General features: G+C 46.3%; 8 protein-coding genes and 1 pseudogene across 8 annotated transcripts; 6 read left to right on the plus strand and 3 right to left on the minus strand.

The window, feature by feature from the left end:
* Nucleotides 1-900: 900 nt before the first annotated feature.
* On the minus strand, nucleotides 901-2,686 carry LOC123122487 (auxin-responsive protein SAUR36-like). Its single transcript, XM_044542688.1, has one exon. It carries the CDS (start codon nucleotides 2,111-2,113, stop codon nucleotides 1,652-1,654), a length of 462 nt encoding a protein of 153 aa, XP_044398623.1. The 5' UTR covers nucleotides 2,114-2,686; the 3' UTR covers nucleotides 901-1,651.
* A 125-nt stretch (nucleotides 2,687-2,811) lies between these two features.
* LOC123122490 (auxin-responsive protein SAUR36) lies at nucleotides 2,812-3,437 on the plus strand. Its single transcript, XM_044542690.1, has one exon. The coding sequence runs from the start codon at nucleotides 2,812-2,814 to the stop codon at nucleotides 3,253-3,255; it is 444 nt and encodes a 147-aa protein (XP_044398625.1). The 3' UTR covers nucleotides 3,256-3,437.
* A 1,113-nt stretch (nucleotides 3,438-4,550) lies between these two features.
* On the minus strand, nucleotides 4,551-5,764 carry LOC123122488 (auxin-responsive protein SAUR36). Its single transcript, XM_044542689.1, has one exon. The coding sequence runs from the start codon at nucleotides 5,126-5,128 to the stop codon at nucleotides 4,667-4,669; it is 462 nt and encodes a 153-aa protein (XP_044398624.1). The 5' UTR covers nucleotides 5,129-5,764; the 3' UTR covers nucleotides 4,551-4,666.
* LOC123122491 (auxin-responsive protein SAUR36-like) lies at nucleotides 5,669-6,403 on the plus strand (annotated as a pseudogene).
* Nucleotides 6,404-7,136: 733 nt separating this feature from the next.
* LOC123122499 (auxin-responsive protein SAUR36-like) lies at nucleotides 7,137-7,861 on the plus strand. Its single transcript, XM_044542697.1, has one exon. The coding sequence runs from the start codon at nucleotides 7,442-7,444 to the stop codon at nucleotides 7,859-7,861; it is 420 nt and encodes a 139-aa protein (XP_044398632.1). The 5' UTR covers nucleotides 7,137-7,441.
* A 1,159-nt stretch (nucleotides 7,862-9,020) lies between these two features.
* On the minus strand, nucleotides 9,021-13,980 carry LOC123122500 (auxin-responsive protein SAUR36). The gene is made up of 2 exons (XM_044542698.1): nucleotides 10,511-13,980; nucleotides 9,021-10,437 (listed from the first exon to the last, which is right to left on the minus strand). Exon 1 carries the CDS (start codon nucleotides 12,813-12,815, stop codon nucleotides 12,405-12,407), a length of 411 nt encoding a protein of 136 aa, XP_044398633.1. The 5' UTR covers nucleotides 12,816-13,980; the 3' UTR covers nucleotides 9,021-10,437; nucleotides 10,511-12,404.
* Nucleotides 10,878-11,317, plus strand: LOC123122498 (auxin-responsive protein SAUR36-like). Its single transcript, XM_044542696.1, has one exon. It carries the CDS (start codon nucleotides 10,878-10,880, stop codon nucleotides 11,295-11,297), a length of 420 nt encoding a protein of 139 aa, XP_044398631.1. The 3' UTR covers nucleotides 11,298-11,317.
* Nucleotides 13,981-15,020: 1,040 nt separating the features above from the next.
* LOC123122496 (auxin-responsive protein SAUR36-like) lies at nucleotides 15,021-15,681 on the plus strand. The gene has a single exon (XM_044542695.1). The coding sequence runs from the start codon at nucleotides 15,239-15,241 to the stop codon at nucleotides 15,656-15,658; it is 420 nt and encodes a 139-aa protein (XP_044398630.1). The 5' UTR covers nucleotides 15,021-15,238; the 3' UTR covers nucleotides 15,659-15,681.
* Nucleotides 15,682-17,195: 1,514 nt separating this feature from the next.
* On the plus strand, nucleotides 17,196-17,804 carry LOC123122494 (auxin-responsive protein SAUR36). The gene has a single exon (XM_044542693.1). The coding sequence runs from the start codon at nucleotides 17,254-17,256 to the stop codon at nucleotides 17,680-17,682; it is 429 nt and encodes a 142-aa protein (XP_044398628.1). The 5' UTR covers nucleotides 17,196-17,253; the 3' UTR covers nucleotides 17,683-17,804.
* Nucleotides 17,805-18,869: the final 1,065 nt, after the last annotated feature.

Raw genomic sequence — 18,869 nt, forward strand, 5'->3', positions numbered from 1 at the left:
TCATCTGCTAAACTAAAGGAAGGCTATTGGCAACTGAACATGCTGGCTAGATTTCCCCATCGCAATCAGAAGTCTTGTCTGCCAATATATCATTGCACGATAGCTAAGAAACTGACGCTCATGCATCGAACCCAGTTTGCATGGGGTCCTCGTGCTGCTAATCCACTAAACATGTCAGTGGCGGTGCCTGGTGATGTACCCGGCACGCACCAAACAGTTGGCTCAAATCAATATCCAATCTCAATAACGTTGCCCTGCTCTGCTTGCGACATTGCACGTGCCAGACTCGTGGCGTTGTCCCCTTACCAAATATCAATGACACTTGACAGTGCCCTACTTCTTCTCGGGCTCTAGCTATAAATTCTAGGTTCAGTGGCCCATCCGAAGCCGAAGGGTGCCCAATGGCAGTGGCAGGCAAGGGCCACTGTGTCATGTACACAACTGACGGGAGGTGGTTTGAGGTGCCATTGGCGTACCTTGGCACGGCGATCTTCAGAGAGCTCCTCCATATGTCTCAGGAGAAGTTTGGTTTTGTAAGCGGTGATGGCAGAATCGCATTGCCCTATGATGGCATGGTGATGGAATACATTATGTGCTTGCTTGGAAGAAGGCATTCTTGAGCTCCATGGCAATGCCATGCCACTACACAAGCTGTGTGGCACCAACTCTGGGTGTTAACCAACAAATGGCTGTTTGCCGCTCCTAATTCTTATCAGTTTAGTGCTTGATGTAAATTATTTTGACATAGATAGAAGAACAGTGTAAACTGGGCACTCTCTTCATATTTCAATTGGAGTCTTCCGCATTGTTTTTGTTAACACTTGAAAAAATGATATGTAAAGTCTTTTCAATCTTGCAAGGTTGTAATCAGTCTAGCAGAAACCTTTATAGAAAATGATCTAGCAGAAACCTAGCAACCCAGAATTTACAGCCATAATTTTGTCAGTTTTTTTCATACATTTGGATTTGCATGCAACAGTAATGATGTTCAACTACAAGGCTCATTGAATTTCTGGGCAATGTCTACAGAACAGAACAACAAAAGCATGTAACAGAGGGATGCATTATGTTCTAATTTGTTCAGAGATTCGCTTGCTTTGCTACCTACTCCTAGTTCTAGTCTGGGATTCTCACCAAAGTGTGGCAAGCCAAGGAGGAAAGAGAATTGAACACTTCCAGCGGTGCATTCATTTCCTAGGTGACAAACCGCCATTCCTAGCTGTAAGGTTCTAAGCCTCTGACCAGAACAGTAACTGCTCAACCCGCCTCCATCTAGGACACGCGATCTCAATCCGATGGTTCTGGTTAGAGGTAGGAACAGCAGATTGGCGATTGTTCATCTAAACCTCCCCATCTCCATACCCTCCGCTGCACTGTCACCCAATTCATCCACCGTCTGGCCATTTCTGTCCTCTGCTTTTAGCTGCTGCTTCCTGACCCCACAAATCACGACCATGAAAACTCGTGGTTTCCTTCTACTTTCTTCAGTACTCTATATGAACTATTATAAAGGATGTGTCAAATAATCCAATTTCTACCAGAAAGTTGAGGCCCTTTTGTATCATTTCCTGTGATAATCGATCTTACATAAAACTGTATAGAGCTCCTCTTGATCCTAACCAAGAAACTGTTCCAGAAGCTAAGCTAGTAGCTAAGTACAAAGAGCAAATTGATGGTTGATTCCCACTGATGGAGCCATGCAGCAAGCATTGTAGTTGTGGCAGTGCCCAGAAATGGAGCTCAAGAATGCCTTCTCGACCTCCTCAGAGGCCTCTCTCCTGACAAGGCACAAGACGTACTCCACCACCGTGGAGTCGCAGGGCAGCATGATCCTGCCTCCCTCGCTACCGCTTGCATAGCCAAACTCCTCCTCTGACATCCTCAGAAGCTCGGCGAAGACCGTCGTCCCGAGGTACGCCAGAGGGACCTCAAACCGTGCTCCGTCGGCGGCATACACCACGCAGTAGCCCTCATCAGCGACCACAGATGAAGTTGTGCTGCGGCATTCATCATCGGCCGTGTCTGAAGCCTGCCGGCGACGGGCACCGGCTCCGGCCACCAACATCCGCTGGCACTTCTTGGCCAGCTGAGCAAGCTTCTTTGGATGGATCATGGTTGAGTCTGATGTATTCCTGGCTGGCTAAATTTCACTTAATTTGGCTCTCAAAGTCTGAAGGGGTGTTGTAGACTGTGATGTTGCTTGCAGATGAGATGACGAAGTTTGTGTTCAGCAGACCATGGATTTATAGTAGAACGAACAAAGAAGTGAGGGCTCACACAGTGCATATATGCGTGTAGGTTGTGTGTAACTATCAGCGAGAGCGTTGGGCAGGGGACAATGCCACAAGTGCTCTGTATGCAATGTTGGTGGAAGTAGCTGCAGAAAATGTGATGAATGACTTTGATTAGATTTTCAAGCGCCATGCCACCATCCATGTCTGAAATATGCTTGTGGCTAGAGAGCCCCATGGGGTCCTCGGGCTCGTGCCATTTCCCTAGCAAACCGATCACCATGGCTGTGCAGGCGAGACGTCCGGCGCAAGCTCCGGCAAGTGGCAAACACTTGGCCCCAGCAGACCTGATCTAGATCACATCACGGCACCACCAAAATTGCAGCACCGCACGTACCATACACATGGCATTGTCTCCTGCCCAACAATCACACACTACACCATATGTGGGCGCTCCTTCACCCTTGAGCTATAAATCCATGGCTAGTGACCACCCAACACCACCACTTCATCCACAAAGGCATTCCAACCTCCCACTAGCAGAAGAATTTCTCCAGTTCCAGAAACACAAGAAACTACCATGATGAGTGCCAAGACACTAGCTCGGCTGGCCAAGAAGTGGCAGAGGGTGGCGGCTATCGGGAAGAAGAGGCTCACCTGGTCGCCATCAACATCCACGGAAGAAGCAGGAGGGTCGTGCGCGTCGGTGGCCGGCAAGGGCCACTGCGTCGTGTACACTGCCGATGGTGCAAGGTTTGAGGTTCCCCTTGCGTTCCTCGGAACGACCGTCTTCAGCGAGCTCTTGAGGATGTCCCAAGAGGAGTTCGGCTTCGCAGGCGTTGACGGTGGCAGAATCACGCTGCCCTGCGATGCATCGGTGATGGAGTATGCCATGTGCTTGCTCAGGAGAAGCGCCTCCGCGGAGATGGAGGCCGCGTTCCTCAACACCTTTGCGATGCCATGCCACTATCATGTGGCGCAACATCTGGGAGTTGGCCAGCATTTCGGTGTCTGCAGCTCCTGATTACCATCTGCAGAGATATAGGAAAATAGACTAAGGAGAACAGTTTATGTGTAGCATTTTGATCTTGCTAGCAAAAAAGCAATCAAGGAAGATGAACAGTAGTTAGAGACATTGTTCTTTCAGTGTATGCATATACTTTGTTCCGAAGATAAATGATCGATCACAGCTTTTTTAGGACCTAAGCAGTAAACGTCGACAAATTTCTTCTTTGCAATTAAATGGCCTCAAACACAAATTATTACAAAGAAAGATTAGGTTGGGCAGAAAAGTCATTGCAGATGGATTAGGGAGGTTGACCTTTTGGACAAAGGCTACTGCAAGTTGTTCAACCGATGACAAATTCGTCGAAAATTATACTCAAGTCAGGATCAGCAAATCTAATAGTGTTCAGAAATCGGGTCTGTCATGCAGAATAAGCTCATCAAGATTTGTACTACTTGGCAAATAAAGTTTTCATGCTATGTTTGTGTCATGGATGTCCATGTGTAAATCATCAAGCAAGGCTGGGTTCATTATCTAAAATAAAGTAACACATATTCAACTCTTATCACAGGATGCTCACTTCCCCAAAAGAAATACCAACATGGAACTAATGACAAGCGCTTGGATAGATTCAAGGCTGTGAACTAGAAACCCTCAACTGCCCAGCCAAATGCAAGGAAGATACCGGAAAATGACTGACATATGCTATGCTAGAAACCATGCAGACCATGGGTGGGCAATGAGATATGGAGCTGCCCAGCAACTTGTCAGATCTGCAGCAATCAAAGCACTGTTAAACCAACCAGCAAACACCTAACATACAGCTGCAGCTGTAAGGGCAAAGTACACACCCAAAAGCAATGAAGTGAACTCCGCATCTGCCTATGAAGACCATCATGTGCCATGTCCCCTATGATGCTAGCTTTCACCAAAGTGTGGTGAGCTGACGAGAATCCGCGCAGCCAACACATAGCAGTCTCCAGTACATGAGGAATGGAGATCAGGAATAAGCCACTTCCGGCAGTGACATGGTGAAAGCCGCTGTTACTACCTCTAATCAGATCCTATGAGCTCAACCCACATAGTCTCAACTCTCAATCCAACGTTTCTAGTTGGAGGTAGGAACAGCAGTTCTTTTTGTAGTGAAGGAACAGCAGTTTGTTCATTGTCCATCTGATCCTCTCATCCCCAACCCCCTTCGCAGCGCCATTACCGAGTTCAGCCACCTGACCACAAACTTAAGTCCATGGTTTCTTTCTACTCTCTTCACTAGTATATATGAACTATATTCAAGGATGTGTCAAATACTCCAATTTCTCCCAGAAAATTGTCTCTTTATATCATTTACCGTGATCATTGAATCTTACATGAGGCTCTAAAGAGCTCCTCTTAGTCCTAACTAAAAATATTTCAGAAGCTAAGCTAGTAGCTAAGAACAAAGAGCAAATTGATGGCCGAGTCCTACTGATGGTGCCATGCAGCTAGCATTGTAGCTGTGGCAGTGCCCAACAATGGAGCTCAAGAATGCCCTCTCGACCTCCTCAGAAGCCTCTCTCCTGACCAGGCACAAGACATATTCCATCACACTGGCATCACAGGGCAGCATGATCCTGCCTCCGTCACTGCCGCTCGCGAAGCCAAACTCCTCCTCAGACATCCTTAAGAGCTCGGCGAAGACCGTCGTCCCGAGGTACGCCAGAGGGACCTCGAACCGGGTTCCATCGGCGGTGTACATCACGCAATGGCCCTCATCGGCAACCACAGATGACACTGTGCTGCAGCACTCGTCGGCGGCCATGTCTGAAGCATGCCGACGGTGGGCACCGGCTCCGGCTGACAACATCCGCTGGCACTTCTTGGCCAGCTGAGCAAGCTTCTTTGGATGGATCATGGTTGAGTCGGATGTGTTTCCGGCTGGCTAAATTTCACTTTGGCTCTGGAAGTCTGAAGGTGTGTTGTAGATTGTGATGCTGATTGAGATGAGATGAAGTTTGTGCTGAGCAGGCCATGGATTTATAGTAGGAAGGAAGAAAGGACTCAGGGGAGTGCATATGCGTGTGGTTAGTGTGTAGCTATCAGCCAGAGCGTTGGGCCGGGGACAATGCCATGAGTGCTCTGCGTGCAATGTTGTTGCAACTAGCTGCAGACACCAAACGTGATGACTGATTTTGATGAGATTTCCAAGCACCATCCATGTCTGAAATGTGCTTCTGGCTAGAGAAGCCCATGGGGTCCTCATGCTGGTGCCATATTTCCCCAGTAAACCGATCACCACACGGCTGTGCCAAACACTTGGCCCCAGCAGAACCTGATCCAGATTACATCACGGCACCTCCAAAACTGCAGCAGCACACGTATCATACTCATGGCACTGTCTCCTGCCCAACCATCACACACGCCATGGGCTATAAATTCATGGCTAAATGCCTTCCTAACACTACCACTTCTGCACTTCATCCACAGACAAAGGCATTACAACATCCAACTAGCAGAAGAATTTCTCCAGTTTCAAAACACAAGAAACTACCATGATGAGTGCCAAGACACTCGCTCGGCTTGCCAAGAAGTGGCGGAGGGTGGCGGCTATGGGAAGGAAGAGGCTCACCTGGTCATCATCAACGTCCGCAGAAGAAGCCGGAGGGTCTCGTCAGTGGGTGGCAAGGGTCACTGCATTGTGTACACAGACGACGGTGTGAGGTTCGAGGTGCCGCTTGTGTTACTCGGCACGAACATCTTCAGTGAGCTCTTGAGGATGTCCCAAGAAGAGTTCGGCTTCGCAGGCGTTGACGGTGGGAGAATCACGCTTCCCTGCGACGCACTGGTGATGGAGTACGCCATGTGCTTGCTCAGGAGAAGCGCCTCCGCAGAGACAGCGGACGCATTCCTCAATACCATGGAGATGTCATGCCACTATCATGTGGCGCCACATCTGGGAGTTAGCCAGCATTTCGGTGTCTGCAGTTCCTGATTACTATCTGCAGAGATATAGGAAAAAAGACCAAGGAAAACAGTTTATGTGTAGCATTTTGATCTTACTAGCAAAGAAGCAATCAAGGAAGATGGACAGTAGTTAGAGACAATGTTCTTTCAATGTATACATATACTTTGCTGCAAATATAAATGATTGATCACAGTTTTTAGGACCTAAGCAGTTTGTGTCGACAAATTTTTTCTGTGCAGTTATATGGCCTCAGACTCAAAATATTACGAAGAAAGTTGTTCAACCGACAACCGATGATTAAATATTTGCAGACGGAGATGGGATGTGACCTTTTGGACAAAGGCTACTGCAAGTTGTTGAACCGATGATAAGATCATCGAATTATACTCGAGTCAAGACCAGCAAACCTGCAAACGTTCAGAAATGATTGGGTATGTCACACAGAATAAGCTCATCAAGATTTGTGCTTGGTAAAACAATATTCATGCTATGTTTGTGTCATGGATATCCAAGTAAATCATCAGGCAAGGCCAGGTTCGTTATCAAAAATAGATTAACAAATAAGCCTTGCATTGCGATCACATTACAGCATGCTCACTTACCCAAGAGAAAACCAAAAACAAAACTAATGACAAATCCTTGGATAGATTCAAGGCTATGACCTGCAAACCCTCAACTGCCCGGCTAGATGATACTGGAAAATAGCTGATACATGCTATGCTAGAAACCATACAGACCATGGGTGGACAATGAGATATGGAACTTCCCAGCAACCCTCCAGATCTGAAGCAATCAAAGCACTGTTAAACCAACAAACACCTGACATGCAGCTGCAGCTGTAAGTGCAAAGTACACAGCCAAAAGCAATGAAGTGAACTTCTGCAATGTCCTGGACCATCATGTGCAATGTCCATAAATCCTGGTCCCCGGATGGTTGCAAAATGCATCTACCAAGTTTAGCATCAAGGACTGGACTACTGTAGTGTGCATCTGAGTGCCTAGCCAGTAGTCCACTACCTTTGCCTATACAGAAAGCCATGGCCCAGCAAATCTGATCTGAATCTGGATGCCTCCCTTTACAGGCACCATTGCACTCACCAAGCTCATGGTCTTATCCCCTTCCAAATGCAAATTAGTCATATGGTTGTGCCTATATAAGTATATATTCATGGGCTAGCTAGTAGTACACCACTCTTCATCAACAAACTCACAGATCAAGAATTTCTGAGCTAATACATACCTCAGAACCAAGAACACCCAAGCATGGCCATGATACATCCCAGGAGACTTGCTCAGTTGGTGAGGAAGTGGCAAAAGGTCAAGCACCCCTCCAGTGATGACAAAGCATGCTGCACAACATCACCGATTGCAGACAAAGGGCACTGCACCATGTACACAGCCGATGGAAGGCGGTTCGAGGTCCCCTTGACGTACCTCGACACGACGCTCTTCGGCGAGCTGCTAAGGATGTCCCAGGAGGAGTTTGGGTTTGCATGTGACGGCAGGATCACACTGCCCTTCGATGTGGCAGTGATGGAATATGCCATGTGCTTGCTCAGAAGAAATGCATCGGAGGAAGTAGAGAGCGCGTTCCTGAGCTCTGTAGTGACGCCTTGCCAATATACAAGCTGTACGGCGCCACCTGCATCGCTGCACCAGCAGCTTGCAGTTTGTAGCTCCTGAATATATTCAGATTTTCCCCCTCATTGTTCTCCATTTTGCATCAGAAAATAGTTCAACACCGGGAATGAAAATTAAATATTATCATACCAGCTTGTTGCATTATACGAAGTACTATTAACTTCAACTATATACCATAAGCCCATAGGGTGCAGCAAAGCGATTTATTCTAACCTCAGGATTCAGAGTGCAAATGTCTAGCTCCTATTCTATGATAATAAATCACAAAAGTATATTTGGTAATTAAGTAATTATTTCAAGAAAATAACAGCCACTCTTTCGTTGTTTCATGATCTATCATATACACTTCTCTCATCTCATGAATAGATATTGCAGAAGCAATTGTTGCAAGTTTACTAGTCAGACGAGATACATTCATGATTTCAATGATGAACCCCCAGGGTAAAGCTCTAGAAGTGCTGATGTATCACAAAATGTGTTAAAATTGCATACAAGAATGACGATGCTTTCAGAGGTACTGGCAAGTTACCATCGACCGCAGAGGCAGTACTCTCGTGTCAAAGAACCTTTCAATGCAGTAATAGTGTTTTAATCTAGATTTAGGGTAATGTCTGTGAAACAGAAGATCAAGAGAAGTTTCAGAAAGATTTATCAGTTCCTAGTTTCTTCAGAAACTGGGGACATTGTGCCCAACCCAATTCAGACTGAGATAGAACATAAGGAAGCGTATTTTCGCTTCTCGAGTCACAACAAGCAGGTCATGAACTTGAGAAAATCTGATGCTTCGCTACAGACTAGCACAGGCTATGGATAAAAATCTCACCGGAGTGTGGAGAAGGCGACAAGATGCCACCCAGCCCACGCCTACAGACACTAGCTGCGCATCTGACTAGCAGGCTCCCAGAATGACACCGAGGGCTAAACAGCGCTGGCAAGAAGGAACGAAGATCCGGAAGCAACCACTACTGGTGGCGGGCTGCGGCGGTAGCAGAGGCGCCCATTTCCCAGGCAGGTTTCAGTGGAGGCCATGCTCTACAAGAACCTATATATAGACCGTTCAACCCACCGCAATCCGCACCGCTCAGTCATAAATCTACGATTCTCCAAGGATAGGAGTTGCAGTCAGATCATCCACGGCTCAGAAGTTTGTCACTGCTTTCTTCAGTACTCTGTACGAATACGGAAAATAATGTGTTTGGACTTTGGAGCGGCAAATTAGCAGATTTCTCTCATTATGTATCATTTCCTATGATATAGAATCTTACATTGAGCTGTACAAACTTCTACCAATTCGACCAAAAAAATTCAGATTTTCAGTAGCTAAACTACGTACAAAGAGCAAATTGATGGGCGAGTCCCATCGATGCATCTTGGCCATGGCAGTGCCCAGCAATGGAGCTCAAGAATGCTCTCTCGACCTCCTCGGAGGCGTCTCTTCTGACTAGGCACAAGACATACTCTATAACCGTGGCATCGCAGGGCAGCGTGATCCTGCCTCCCTCGCTGCTCGCGAAGCCAAACTCCTCCCCAGCCATCCTCAGGAGTTCGACGAAGACCGTCGTGCCGAGGTACGCCAGCGGGACCTCGAACCGCACCCCGTCGGCAGAGTACACCACACAATGGCCCTTGTCAGCGACTGTGCTGCAGCACTCACTGGCTTGCTGGCCACCAGCCCCGGCTGCGACCTTCCTCTGCCACTTCTTGGCCAGCTGAGCAAGCTTCTTTGGATGGATCATGGTTGAGTGATGTGTTCCTGACTAGCTAAACTTCGCTTTAGTTCTGAAAGTCTGAAGGTGTGGTGTAAACTATGATGTTGTTTGGAGATGAGATGAAGAAGTTTGTGATGAGCAGGCCATGGATTTATAGTAGAAAGGAAGAGAGGGCTCAGGGTAGGTCAGATGTGTGGGTTGTGTGTAACTATCAGCAAGAGCGGTGGGCGGGAGACAATGCCATGAGTGCTCTGCATGCAATGTTGTTGCCGCAAGCTACAGATAATGTGATAAATGATTTTGGGTGAATGATCAGCCATTGTGCCAACTCAGGCAACTTGCAAGCTGCTGTATTTTGCGGTGGGCATTGCAGATAAACAATTAACATGGGGTCCTCGTGCCAGACCGGTCAGTATGGTAGCATAGGCAATCACCAAGCCAAGCTACGGCACATACCAAACACTTGCCTCAGCACAATTGTGGCTGCTCATGGTCGTCGACGGTGCTGGAGAAAGAAACGAAAGGACCATGTGGCACGTCGTATTCGGCAATGGCTGGCAAGGGCAGACTTTCCCGCTGAAGGTGGCGACCTGATGGTTACCAACTGATCATAGGCCCATTGGAAAATGCAGTGGAGATACCAGGAAATGGCAGTCACATGCTGTGCTAGAAATCATGCAGACCATGAGATATGGAGCTGTCAGGCAACTTGCTAGATTTGCAGCAATCAAAGCACAGCTAAACCAACCAACAAACACCTAGCATGGAGCTGCAGCTGTAAGTGCAAAGTACACGCCCAAAAGTAGTGAAGCATACTCTGCATCTACTCTGCAAAGACTCCTGACCATCATATGCAGTGTCCCCTGTGACACTGGCTCTTCACCTCACCTGATTGCAATCACCGGGTTGCTGCAAACGTACAAAGACAGGGTCATCGAACCATTCAGAAATGATTGCTTTTGAACGAGACTAACTAGCTTACCTCCCAATCTCGTGACACCGTAGCAAATGGAACACATCCATAAAACCTGGACCCCAGATGGTTGCATATAATGCCCCTGCCCACTTTAGCATCAAGGACTGTAGCATGCATCTGATTGCTCAGCCCACTAGTCCACTACCTTTGCCTCTACACAGCAAGCCATGGCCCAGCAAAATCTGATCTGAATCTGGCTGCCTCCCTTTACAGCCACCAGCCCACGCACCATGTCCCCTCTCAGCTGCTACTAAGTCCCGCATCTCTGTGCCTATATATTCATGGGCTAAGAATAAGACACCATCACTTCATCAAGAAACTCATACACCAAGCATTTCTGACCCAAATACCTGAGAACCAAGAACACCCAGCCATGACCATCATCCACCCCAAAAGGTTTGCTCAGTTGGTGAGGAAGTGGCAAAGTGTCAAGACAGCATCCAGAGCCGACGAAGCATGCTGCACGACATCGCCAGTCGCAGATAAAGGTCACTGTGCCATGTACACGACCGATGGGAGGCGCTTTGAGGTCCCGTTGGCGTATCTTGGCACGACGGTCTTCGGCGAGCTGCTAAGGATGTCCCAGGAAGAGTTTGGGTTCACATGCGACGGCAGGATCACACTGCCCTTCGACGCGGTGGTGATGGACTATGTTATGTGCTTGCTTAGAAGAAATGCATCGGAAGAAGTAGAGAGGGTGTTCCTGAGCTCTGTAGTGATGCCTTGCCAATATCCAAGCTATACAGTGCCACATGTAGCGCTGCACCAGCAGCTTGCAGTTTGTAGCTCCTGAATATATGCAGATTTTTTGTCCCTCATTGTTCTCAATTTTGCATCTCTTATGAAATGTAATTTAAAATAGTTCAACACTGGGGAATAGGAAATTATATACTAGTATACCAGCTTGTTGCATTATACAAAGTACCACTAACTACAACTATATGGCATTAAGCCATAGGGCACAGAAGAGTGATTAACTATAACTTCAGGATTCAGCGTACAAAATGTCTAGCTCGTAGAAGCTAACACCTAACAAGCACCCCTACCAGTAAAACTACCAAAGATGTGATTCTCTTCTATGATTAAAAATTAAAAAAATTGTATTTATTAATGAAGTATTTCAAGAAAGCCAACAGCCACTCTTTCGTTGTTCCATGATCTATCATATACCCTTCTCTCATTAATACATATTGCAGAAGCAATTTTCTGTCAGCTTATTAGTTGGGCAAGATATATCAGCACATGTTTCATGAATGATTTCAATGATGAACCCTCAAGGTAAAACTCTTTAAGGGCTGATGTATCACAAAATGTGATAAGCTGCATACAAAAAGGGCGTACGCTTTCAAAGGTAGTGGCAATTAGCAAGTTAGGTAGATCGCAGAGGTAGCATTCTCATGTCAAAGACCTCTCAATGTAAAATAGGGTTTATGTAGATTTTGGGTAATGTCTACAGAACAGAAGATCCCCACCCTCCTCATGAATTTCATGTCCACAAATTCTAAGCCCACGTTTGTCTCTACTTTCTTCCAATACAGCAAATAAGGTGCTTGGATTTTAGAGTGGCAAAGTATTAGATTTCTCTGAGACAAAGATAAATTTTGTATCATTTCCTATGATAATACAATCTTACATCATACTGCACAAACTTCTTCAAAATCGACCAAAAATATGTCAGATTTTCAGTAGCTAAGCTATGGTTTGTTTCTATATTTTCCCAGTACTCTGTACAAACAACAGCAAATAATGTGCTTGGATTTAGAGTGGCAAAGTATTAGATTTCTCTGAGAGAAAAAGATATATTCGCCATGTTTCATTTCCTATGATACTACAATCTTGTATCGGACTGTACAATTTCTTGAGATCTGACCAAAAAAAATCCAGATTTTCAGTAGCTAAGCTACGTGCAAAGAGCAAATTGATGGGTGGGTCCCATCGATGCATCTTGGCCATGGCAATGGCCAACAATGGAGCTCAAGAACGCTCTCTCGACCTCCTCGGACGCATCTCTCCTAACCAGGCACAAGACATAGTCCATAACCGCGGCATTGCAGGGCAGCGTGATCCTGCCACCCTCGCTGCTCGCGAAGCCAAACTCCTCCCCAGCCATCCTCAAGAGTTCGGCGAAGACTGTTGTGTTGAGGTACGCCAGCGGGACCTCGAACCGCGCCCCATCGGCTGTGTACACCACGCAATGGCCCTTGTCAGCGACTGTGCTGCAGCACTCGTCAGCTTGCTGGCCACCGGCCCTGGCTGCGACCTTCTTCTGCCACTTTTTGGCCAGCTGAGCAAGCTTCTTTGGATGGATCATGTTTGAGTCTGGTGTGCTCCTGGCTAGCTAAATTTCACTTTGGTTCTGAAAGTCTGAAGGTGTGGTGATCTTGCTTGCAGATGAGATGAAGTTTGTGTTGAGCAGGCCATGGTTTTATAGTCGAAAGAAGAGAGGGCTCAGGGCAGTGCATATGTGTGTGGGTCGTGTGTAGCTATCAGCAAGAGCGGTGGGTAGGAGGCAATGCCATGAGTGCTCTGTGAGCAATGTTGGTGGAAGTAGCTGCAGACAATGTGATGAATGATTTTTATGATATCTCCATGGAACCAGATTTGGGGTCATCAGTGAGTGTCTGAGTGATCAGCCATTGTGCTAACTCAGGCAACTTGCAAGTAGCTGTATTTTGCAGTGGGCATTGCGGATTCACAATTAACATGGGTCTTCGTGCTAGACAGGTCAGTATGGTAGCATAGGCAATGTCCAACCCAAGCTCCAGCACACGCCAAACACTTGCCCCAGCACAATCGTGGCTGCTCATGGCCTTGTCGCTACCCCGTTGCAGCCCTGAGATATAAATCCATGGCTAAGTGTCTCCAAACACCATCGCTCCATCCACAGGACAAAGCATTCCAAGCTCGAGCTGACAGAAGAATCTCTTCAGTTTCCAGAAAGACAAGTAGCTACCATGGTAAGTGCCAGGAGACTTGCTCAGCTAGCCAAGTGGCAGAGGATGGTGGTCCTCGTGAGGATGAGGCTCACCTGATCGGCGGCGGCGCTAGAGAAAGAAACTGAACGATCGTGCACACGCCTCGGCAATGGCTGGCAAGGGCTGATGTGTCGTGTACACGGCAGACATCGTGAGTTTCTAGGCACGGCAGTATTTGGCGAGCTCCTCGGGTTGTCCCAAGAGGAGTTTGGCTTCACAGGCGGTGACGGCAAGAATCACAGTTCCCTTTGATGCAGCAGTGGTGGAGTATGACATGTGCTTGATCAGAAGCACCTCCGTGGAGATGGAGGCAGGGTTCCTCGGCTCCATAACGATGCCATTGCAATGCCACTACGATGCAAGCGGTGTGGCGCCACCCATGGGAGTGGTCCAGCATGTTGCTCTCTGCAGCTCTTGATTACCACCTGCTTTCTACTCAGTTACATGTAGGAAAAAAAGGAAGGCGGGAGGGGGGGGGGGGGGGGGGGGGGGGGACCAAACAGCCAAGGAAGATAACCAGTACTGGCCACTATTCTTTCAATGAATATACTTTGTTGCAGAGATAAACGATTGGGCACAGTTAAGCACGACAAATTTGTTCTGCGAGGTTATATGACCTCAGACCCAAAATGTTACAAAGAATGACGTAATCTGCCCAGAAGCAGAAAGGAAACTGACCTTCTGGAGAAAAGGCTGGTGTGTTTTGGTCACCCAAAGATAAACCTGTTGATATTTGTATTGGGATCGGAAAACCGGCGAATGTACAGAAATCAGTTCTATGACACAACATCTCATCAAGACTTGTGTTTAGCAAACAAAATTTGATACTGCTAGCAATGACCCTGTCAATCTGTCATGGACATGTAAGTAAACTATCAGTTAACAAATGAGCTCTGCGTTGCATTTTGCATTATTGCAGTCCTGGTCCCCACCAAAAAATAGTGAAATGAACTAATGACAGCTCCGTAGAAATGGACTCAATGCCATTACCTGAAGCCATGGGCAGACTTTCCCGCCGAAGTTGGCGACCTGATGGTTACTAACTGTTGTAGGCCTTGGAAAATGCAGCGAAGATGCCAGGAAATGGCCGTCACATGCGGTGCTAGAAATCATGCAGACCATGAGATATGGAGCTGTCAGGCAACTTGCTAGATTTGCAGCAATCAAAGCACTGCTGAAGCAACCAACAAACACCCAGCATGCAGCTGCAGCTGTAAGTGCAAAGTACACCCAAAAGCAGTGAAGGATACTCTGCATCTACTCAGCAAAGACTCCTGACCATCATATGCAGTGTCCCCTGTGACACTGGCTCTTCACCTCACCTGATTGAAATCGCCGGGTTGCTGCAAACGTACAAAGATAGGGTCATCAAGCCATTCAGAAATGATTTCTTTTGAATGATACTAACTAGCTTACCTCCCAATCTCATGATGCAGGACACCATACCGAATGGAACACATCCATAAAAGCTGGACCCCAGATGGTTGCATATAATGCCCCTACCCAATTTAGCAGCAGACTGTAGCATGCACTGATTGCCTAGCCATAGCCCACTAATCCATGACCCGGCAAAATCTGATCTGAATCTGGCTACCTCCCTTTACAGCCACCAGCCCACGCACCTTGCCCCTCTCACCTGCTAGTAAGCCCCGTATCTCTGTGCCTACATATTCAGGGGCCAAGACATCATCACTTCATCAACAAACTCACAGACCAAACATTTCTCAGCCAAAAACCTGAGAACCAAGAACACCCAGCAATGGCCATGATCCATCCCAAGAGGCTTGCTCAGTTGGTGAGGAAGTGGCAAAGGGCCAAGACGGTGGCCAGGGATGACGAAGCATGCTGCACGACATCGCCGGTCGCAGATAAAGGTCACTGTGCCATGTACACGGCCGACGGGAGGCGGTTCGAGGTCCCGTTGGCATACCTCGGCACGACAGTCTTCGGCGAGCTGCTAAGGATGTCCCGGGAAGAGTTTGGGTTCACATGCGACAGCAGGATCACACTGCCCTTCGATGCAGTCGTGATGGAGTATGTCATGTGCTTGCTCAGAAGAAATGCTTCAGAGGAAGTAGAGAGGGCATTCCTGAGCTCTGTAGTGATGCCTTGCCAATATCCAAGCTGTACAGTACCACATGTAGCGCTGCACCAGCAGCTTGCAGTTTGTAGCTCCTGAATATATGCAGAGTTTTTGCCTCATTATATCCATTTTGCATGTCTTGTCCAATATGATGGAAAATAGTTGAACACTAGAGAATGGAAATTACATATTAGCATACCAAGCGTGTTGCATCTTACGGAGTCCCCTTAACAACAACTATATAAAATTGGACCATACTCCAACCTCAGGCTTCAGACCACCAATGTCTAACACCTGACAAGCAACACTACCATTAAGAGAAGCAAATATGTGATCCAATTATATGCTAAATAAACCAAAGAATTATATTTATTGAAGAAATAATTTCAAGAAAATTAACAGCAACTCAAACTCTTTCACTGTTCTATGATCTATAATATATGCAGCTCTCCCAGATAATACATACTCCCTCCATCCCAAAATAAGTGACTAGTACAAAGTTGAGTCACTTATTTTGGGACGGAGGGAGTATTACAGAAGCAATTTTCTACAATTACTGAGGGTGTTCTTATTTAAAATACATTAAAAGATGTTCACCAGCCAGGCAGGACATATCAGCTGTTATATCATAATTTTTGCATAAAATCCAAAAGTGGAAGAGCAAATTTTCATTTAGCAGTACAAACTACAGAGCTATTTTTTGAGTAAGTAATTGGTCATGTCTAACTGTTACATATAAATTGAACAGCCTTGAAAGAATAAAATAAGACTTCACAGAAGGCACTAGGCCTGAAAATTCTCAAAGGGAAGTGTGCAACATAAGACTAGTCCATACCTGTCAAACAAGACTTCCAGCTAAATTTACGGGACCCATGTTTTCCAAGCTTGCAGCTGGTTGTAGACCCGCAGGAAAGTGCGGAGAAGGCGCTGAGAAATGGATTATGAGTTATGAAACTGTTCAGCAACTTGCCACAGCCGTGTAGAAGTCAGGTAGGCCATTGATTATGAGTTATGAAACTGTTCAGCAACTTGCCCGTGTTGCATCAGTTAATGTAGTCCCCATCAAACCTAATCAAAATGTTAATGATTTGCATCAAAGCGCAAACCATGCTAGCCAGCTAGCTAGCCCCATGAGGCCATGACACTGGCCCTCCAACTGATTGCAATCTCAGTGTTGATGAATTGCAAAGTACAAGACTAGGATCCCCTGATCATTATGAAATCATTACTCTTGCAACTAAACATAAGTACCAAATCCTTGACAGTTTCACTCTCATAACAGAAGATTCCAAATAAGATGTAGCCCATCCATCAAAAGGCTGGACCCAAGATGCCTGCACAAGGCTTGTCTGCCAATATCTCATTGCACAATGCTGGAACCTTGTTTGCATGGGGTCCTCGTGCCACTTATCCACCAGACGTGCCACTATGGCAGTACCCATCATGCACCAAACATTTGGCCCCATAGAAATACATAATCCCAATAACATTTCCTTGATCTGCTTGAGGCATTGCACAAATGAACCTTATGGCCTTGTCCCCTTACCCAATCATCAACGGCACTTGACAGGGCTTGTATCTTGAGCTATAAATTCTTGGTCCAGTGGCCTCAAAACAGCATCACTTCATCCACAAACAAAGCATTTGCAACTCAACTAGAGTTTCCAACTCCCAGCAAAAAAGAACCAACCATGATCAACGCCAGGAGAATTGCTCAACTAGCAAAGAGGTGGCAGAGGGTAGCAGCTCTCGGGAGGAAGCGGCTTACCATGACGGCAACAACAGAAGTTGAAGAGTGCTCAACAGCAGTGGCAGGAGAGGGCCACTGTGTCATGTACACCACTGATGGAAGAAGGTTTGAGGTGCCATTGGCATACCTCAGCACGGTGGTCTTCAGTGAGCTCCTGCGGATGTCCGAAGAGGTGTTTGGTTTCGCAGGCACTGAAGGAGGGATCAAGCTGCCCTGCGACGCCATGGTGATGGAGTACGCCATGTCCTTGCTCAGGAGAAGTGCCTCTGCTGAGATGGAGGCAGCATTCCTTAGCTCGATGGTGATGCCATGCTACTATGCAGCTCCACCTGTTGGAGTTAACCAGCATGTTATTGTCTGCAGTAGCTAATTGTCATCCTGTTTTGTGCTTTTGCATGTAAAGTAGTTCAATGTAGGAAATAGGAAAGAGAATGTTCTATGCAAAGAATTTTAGTTCTGCAACTGATTAAGCAATCGAAAAACGGTTACAAACATCGTTCCTCCAGTGTATATATTTCTGCGGACATAAATGACTGGTCGCTTTTAGGACTTGAACAGAACAAGTCAAAGAATTCCTCTGCTCAGTTACGTGGCATCAGACCAAAAATTTACAAAGAAACATTCAAGTGGGCAGGAGAAATGTTCCTGAATGAGCTTTAAAAACTGCCAAACAATATATCCCCTAATCTGATAAATCCGTCCAAATGGGTTTACTAACAGAATGCCCGATCCAGTACAAAATTGAGCGTTTCATTAGGATTTTATGAGTAGTAGCTGGGACTAAGAAATCATGCAGACCGTATGAACTGTCCAGCAAGTTGCTAGACTCGCAACCACCAAAGCGCTGCTTAACAAAACAATACCTAACTAGCATTGCAGATGTAGACCACAATTCTCAGTTGAGACTCACAGCAATCGTATCTCTTTTTCCAATATATCAGGAGAGCTGCCAAGTTCATTACTCAGAGCAGGAATTTACAACAAGATCAGACGAAAGACAAGCAAATGGAACAAAAGAAAGGAGGTTCATACAGTGGTTGGTTCCAGTTCAAGTTCATCTTTTTGACACTATTATGTAATCGAGGTTAGCCCTCTGTTTTATCTTCTTTCATCAGTGCTTGAGAATTTGGTAAATATAGGTGTAGCTTCAAATTCTTCGTTGACTATTTTTTCAAGTTTTGCAAACATCTTCCAAAATTCATCAACAAAACCAATTGACTGACTGGCAGGATGACTTCTTTTTTACAAGAAAGCTTGCTAATCTTATCAAGAACATTTAGCAAGTAGCAACGCAAAAGATGCAGATGTGAATAATCACAGGAAACTGACATTTTCAGAAAATTCACACTGGTCTGCTAAGATGAGAAAATAGGTATCTTTGTTGCATTTCCTATTGTCCTGAAAACTGACATATCTAACTGAACAAAAACATGTACCACTAGCTACAAACAGAAAATTGCTGATAAAATCCAGCTGATGGCGGCAAACAACTCATACTGTAGCAAGGCCTCGCTATGGAGCTCAGGAACGCCTTCTCGACCTCTTCAGAGGCCTCTC

Source organism: Triticum aestivum, chromosome 5D (genome assembly GCF_018294505.1).
Source record: "Triticum aestivum cultivar Chinese Spring chromosome 5D, IWGSC CS RefSeq v2.1, whole genome shotgun sequence".
NCBI classification, from domain to species: Eukaryota; Viridiplantae; Streptophyta; class Magnoliopsida; order Poales; family Poaceae; genus Triticum; species Triticum aestivum.

Excerpts from the sequence above, each read along its gene's own strand:
- LOC123122494 (XM_044542693.1), top strand. The coding sequence starts at position 17,254 with ATGATCAACGCCAGGAGAATTGCTCAACTAGCAAAGAGGTGGCAGAGG.
- LOC123122498 (XM_044542696.1), top strand. The coding sequence starts at position 10,878 with ATGACCATCATCCACCCCAAAAGGTTTGCTCAGTTGGTGAGGAAGTGG.
- LOC123122487 (XM_044542688.1), bottom strand. The coding sequence starts at position 2,113 with ATGATCCATCCAAAGAAGCTTGCTCAGCTGGCCAAGAAGTGCCAGCGG.
- LOC123122499 (XM_044542697.1), top strand. The coding sequence starts at position 7,442 with ATGGCCATGATACATCCCAGGAGACTTGCTCAGTTGGTGAGGAAGTGG.
- LOC123122490 (XM_044542690.1), top strand. The coding sequence starts at position 2,812 with ATGATGAGTGCCAAGACACTAGCTCGGCTGGCCAAGAAGTGGCAGAGG.
- LOC123122488 (XM_044542689.1), bottom strand. The coding sequence starts at position 5,128 with ATGATCCATCCAAAGAAGCTTGCTCAGCTGGCCAAGAAGTGCCAGCGG.
- LOC123122496 (XM_044542695.1), top strand. The coding sequence starts at position 15,239 with ATGGCCATGATCCATCCCAAGAGGCTTGCTCAGTTGGTGAGGAAGTGG.
- LOC123122500 (XM_044542698.1), bottom strand. The coding sequence starts at position 12,815 with ATGATCCATCCAAAGAAGCTTGCTCAGCTGGCCAAAAAGTGGCAGAAG.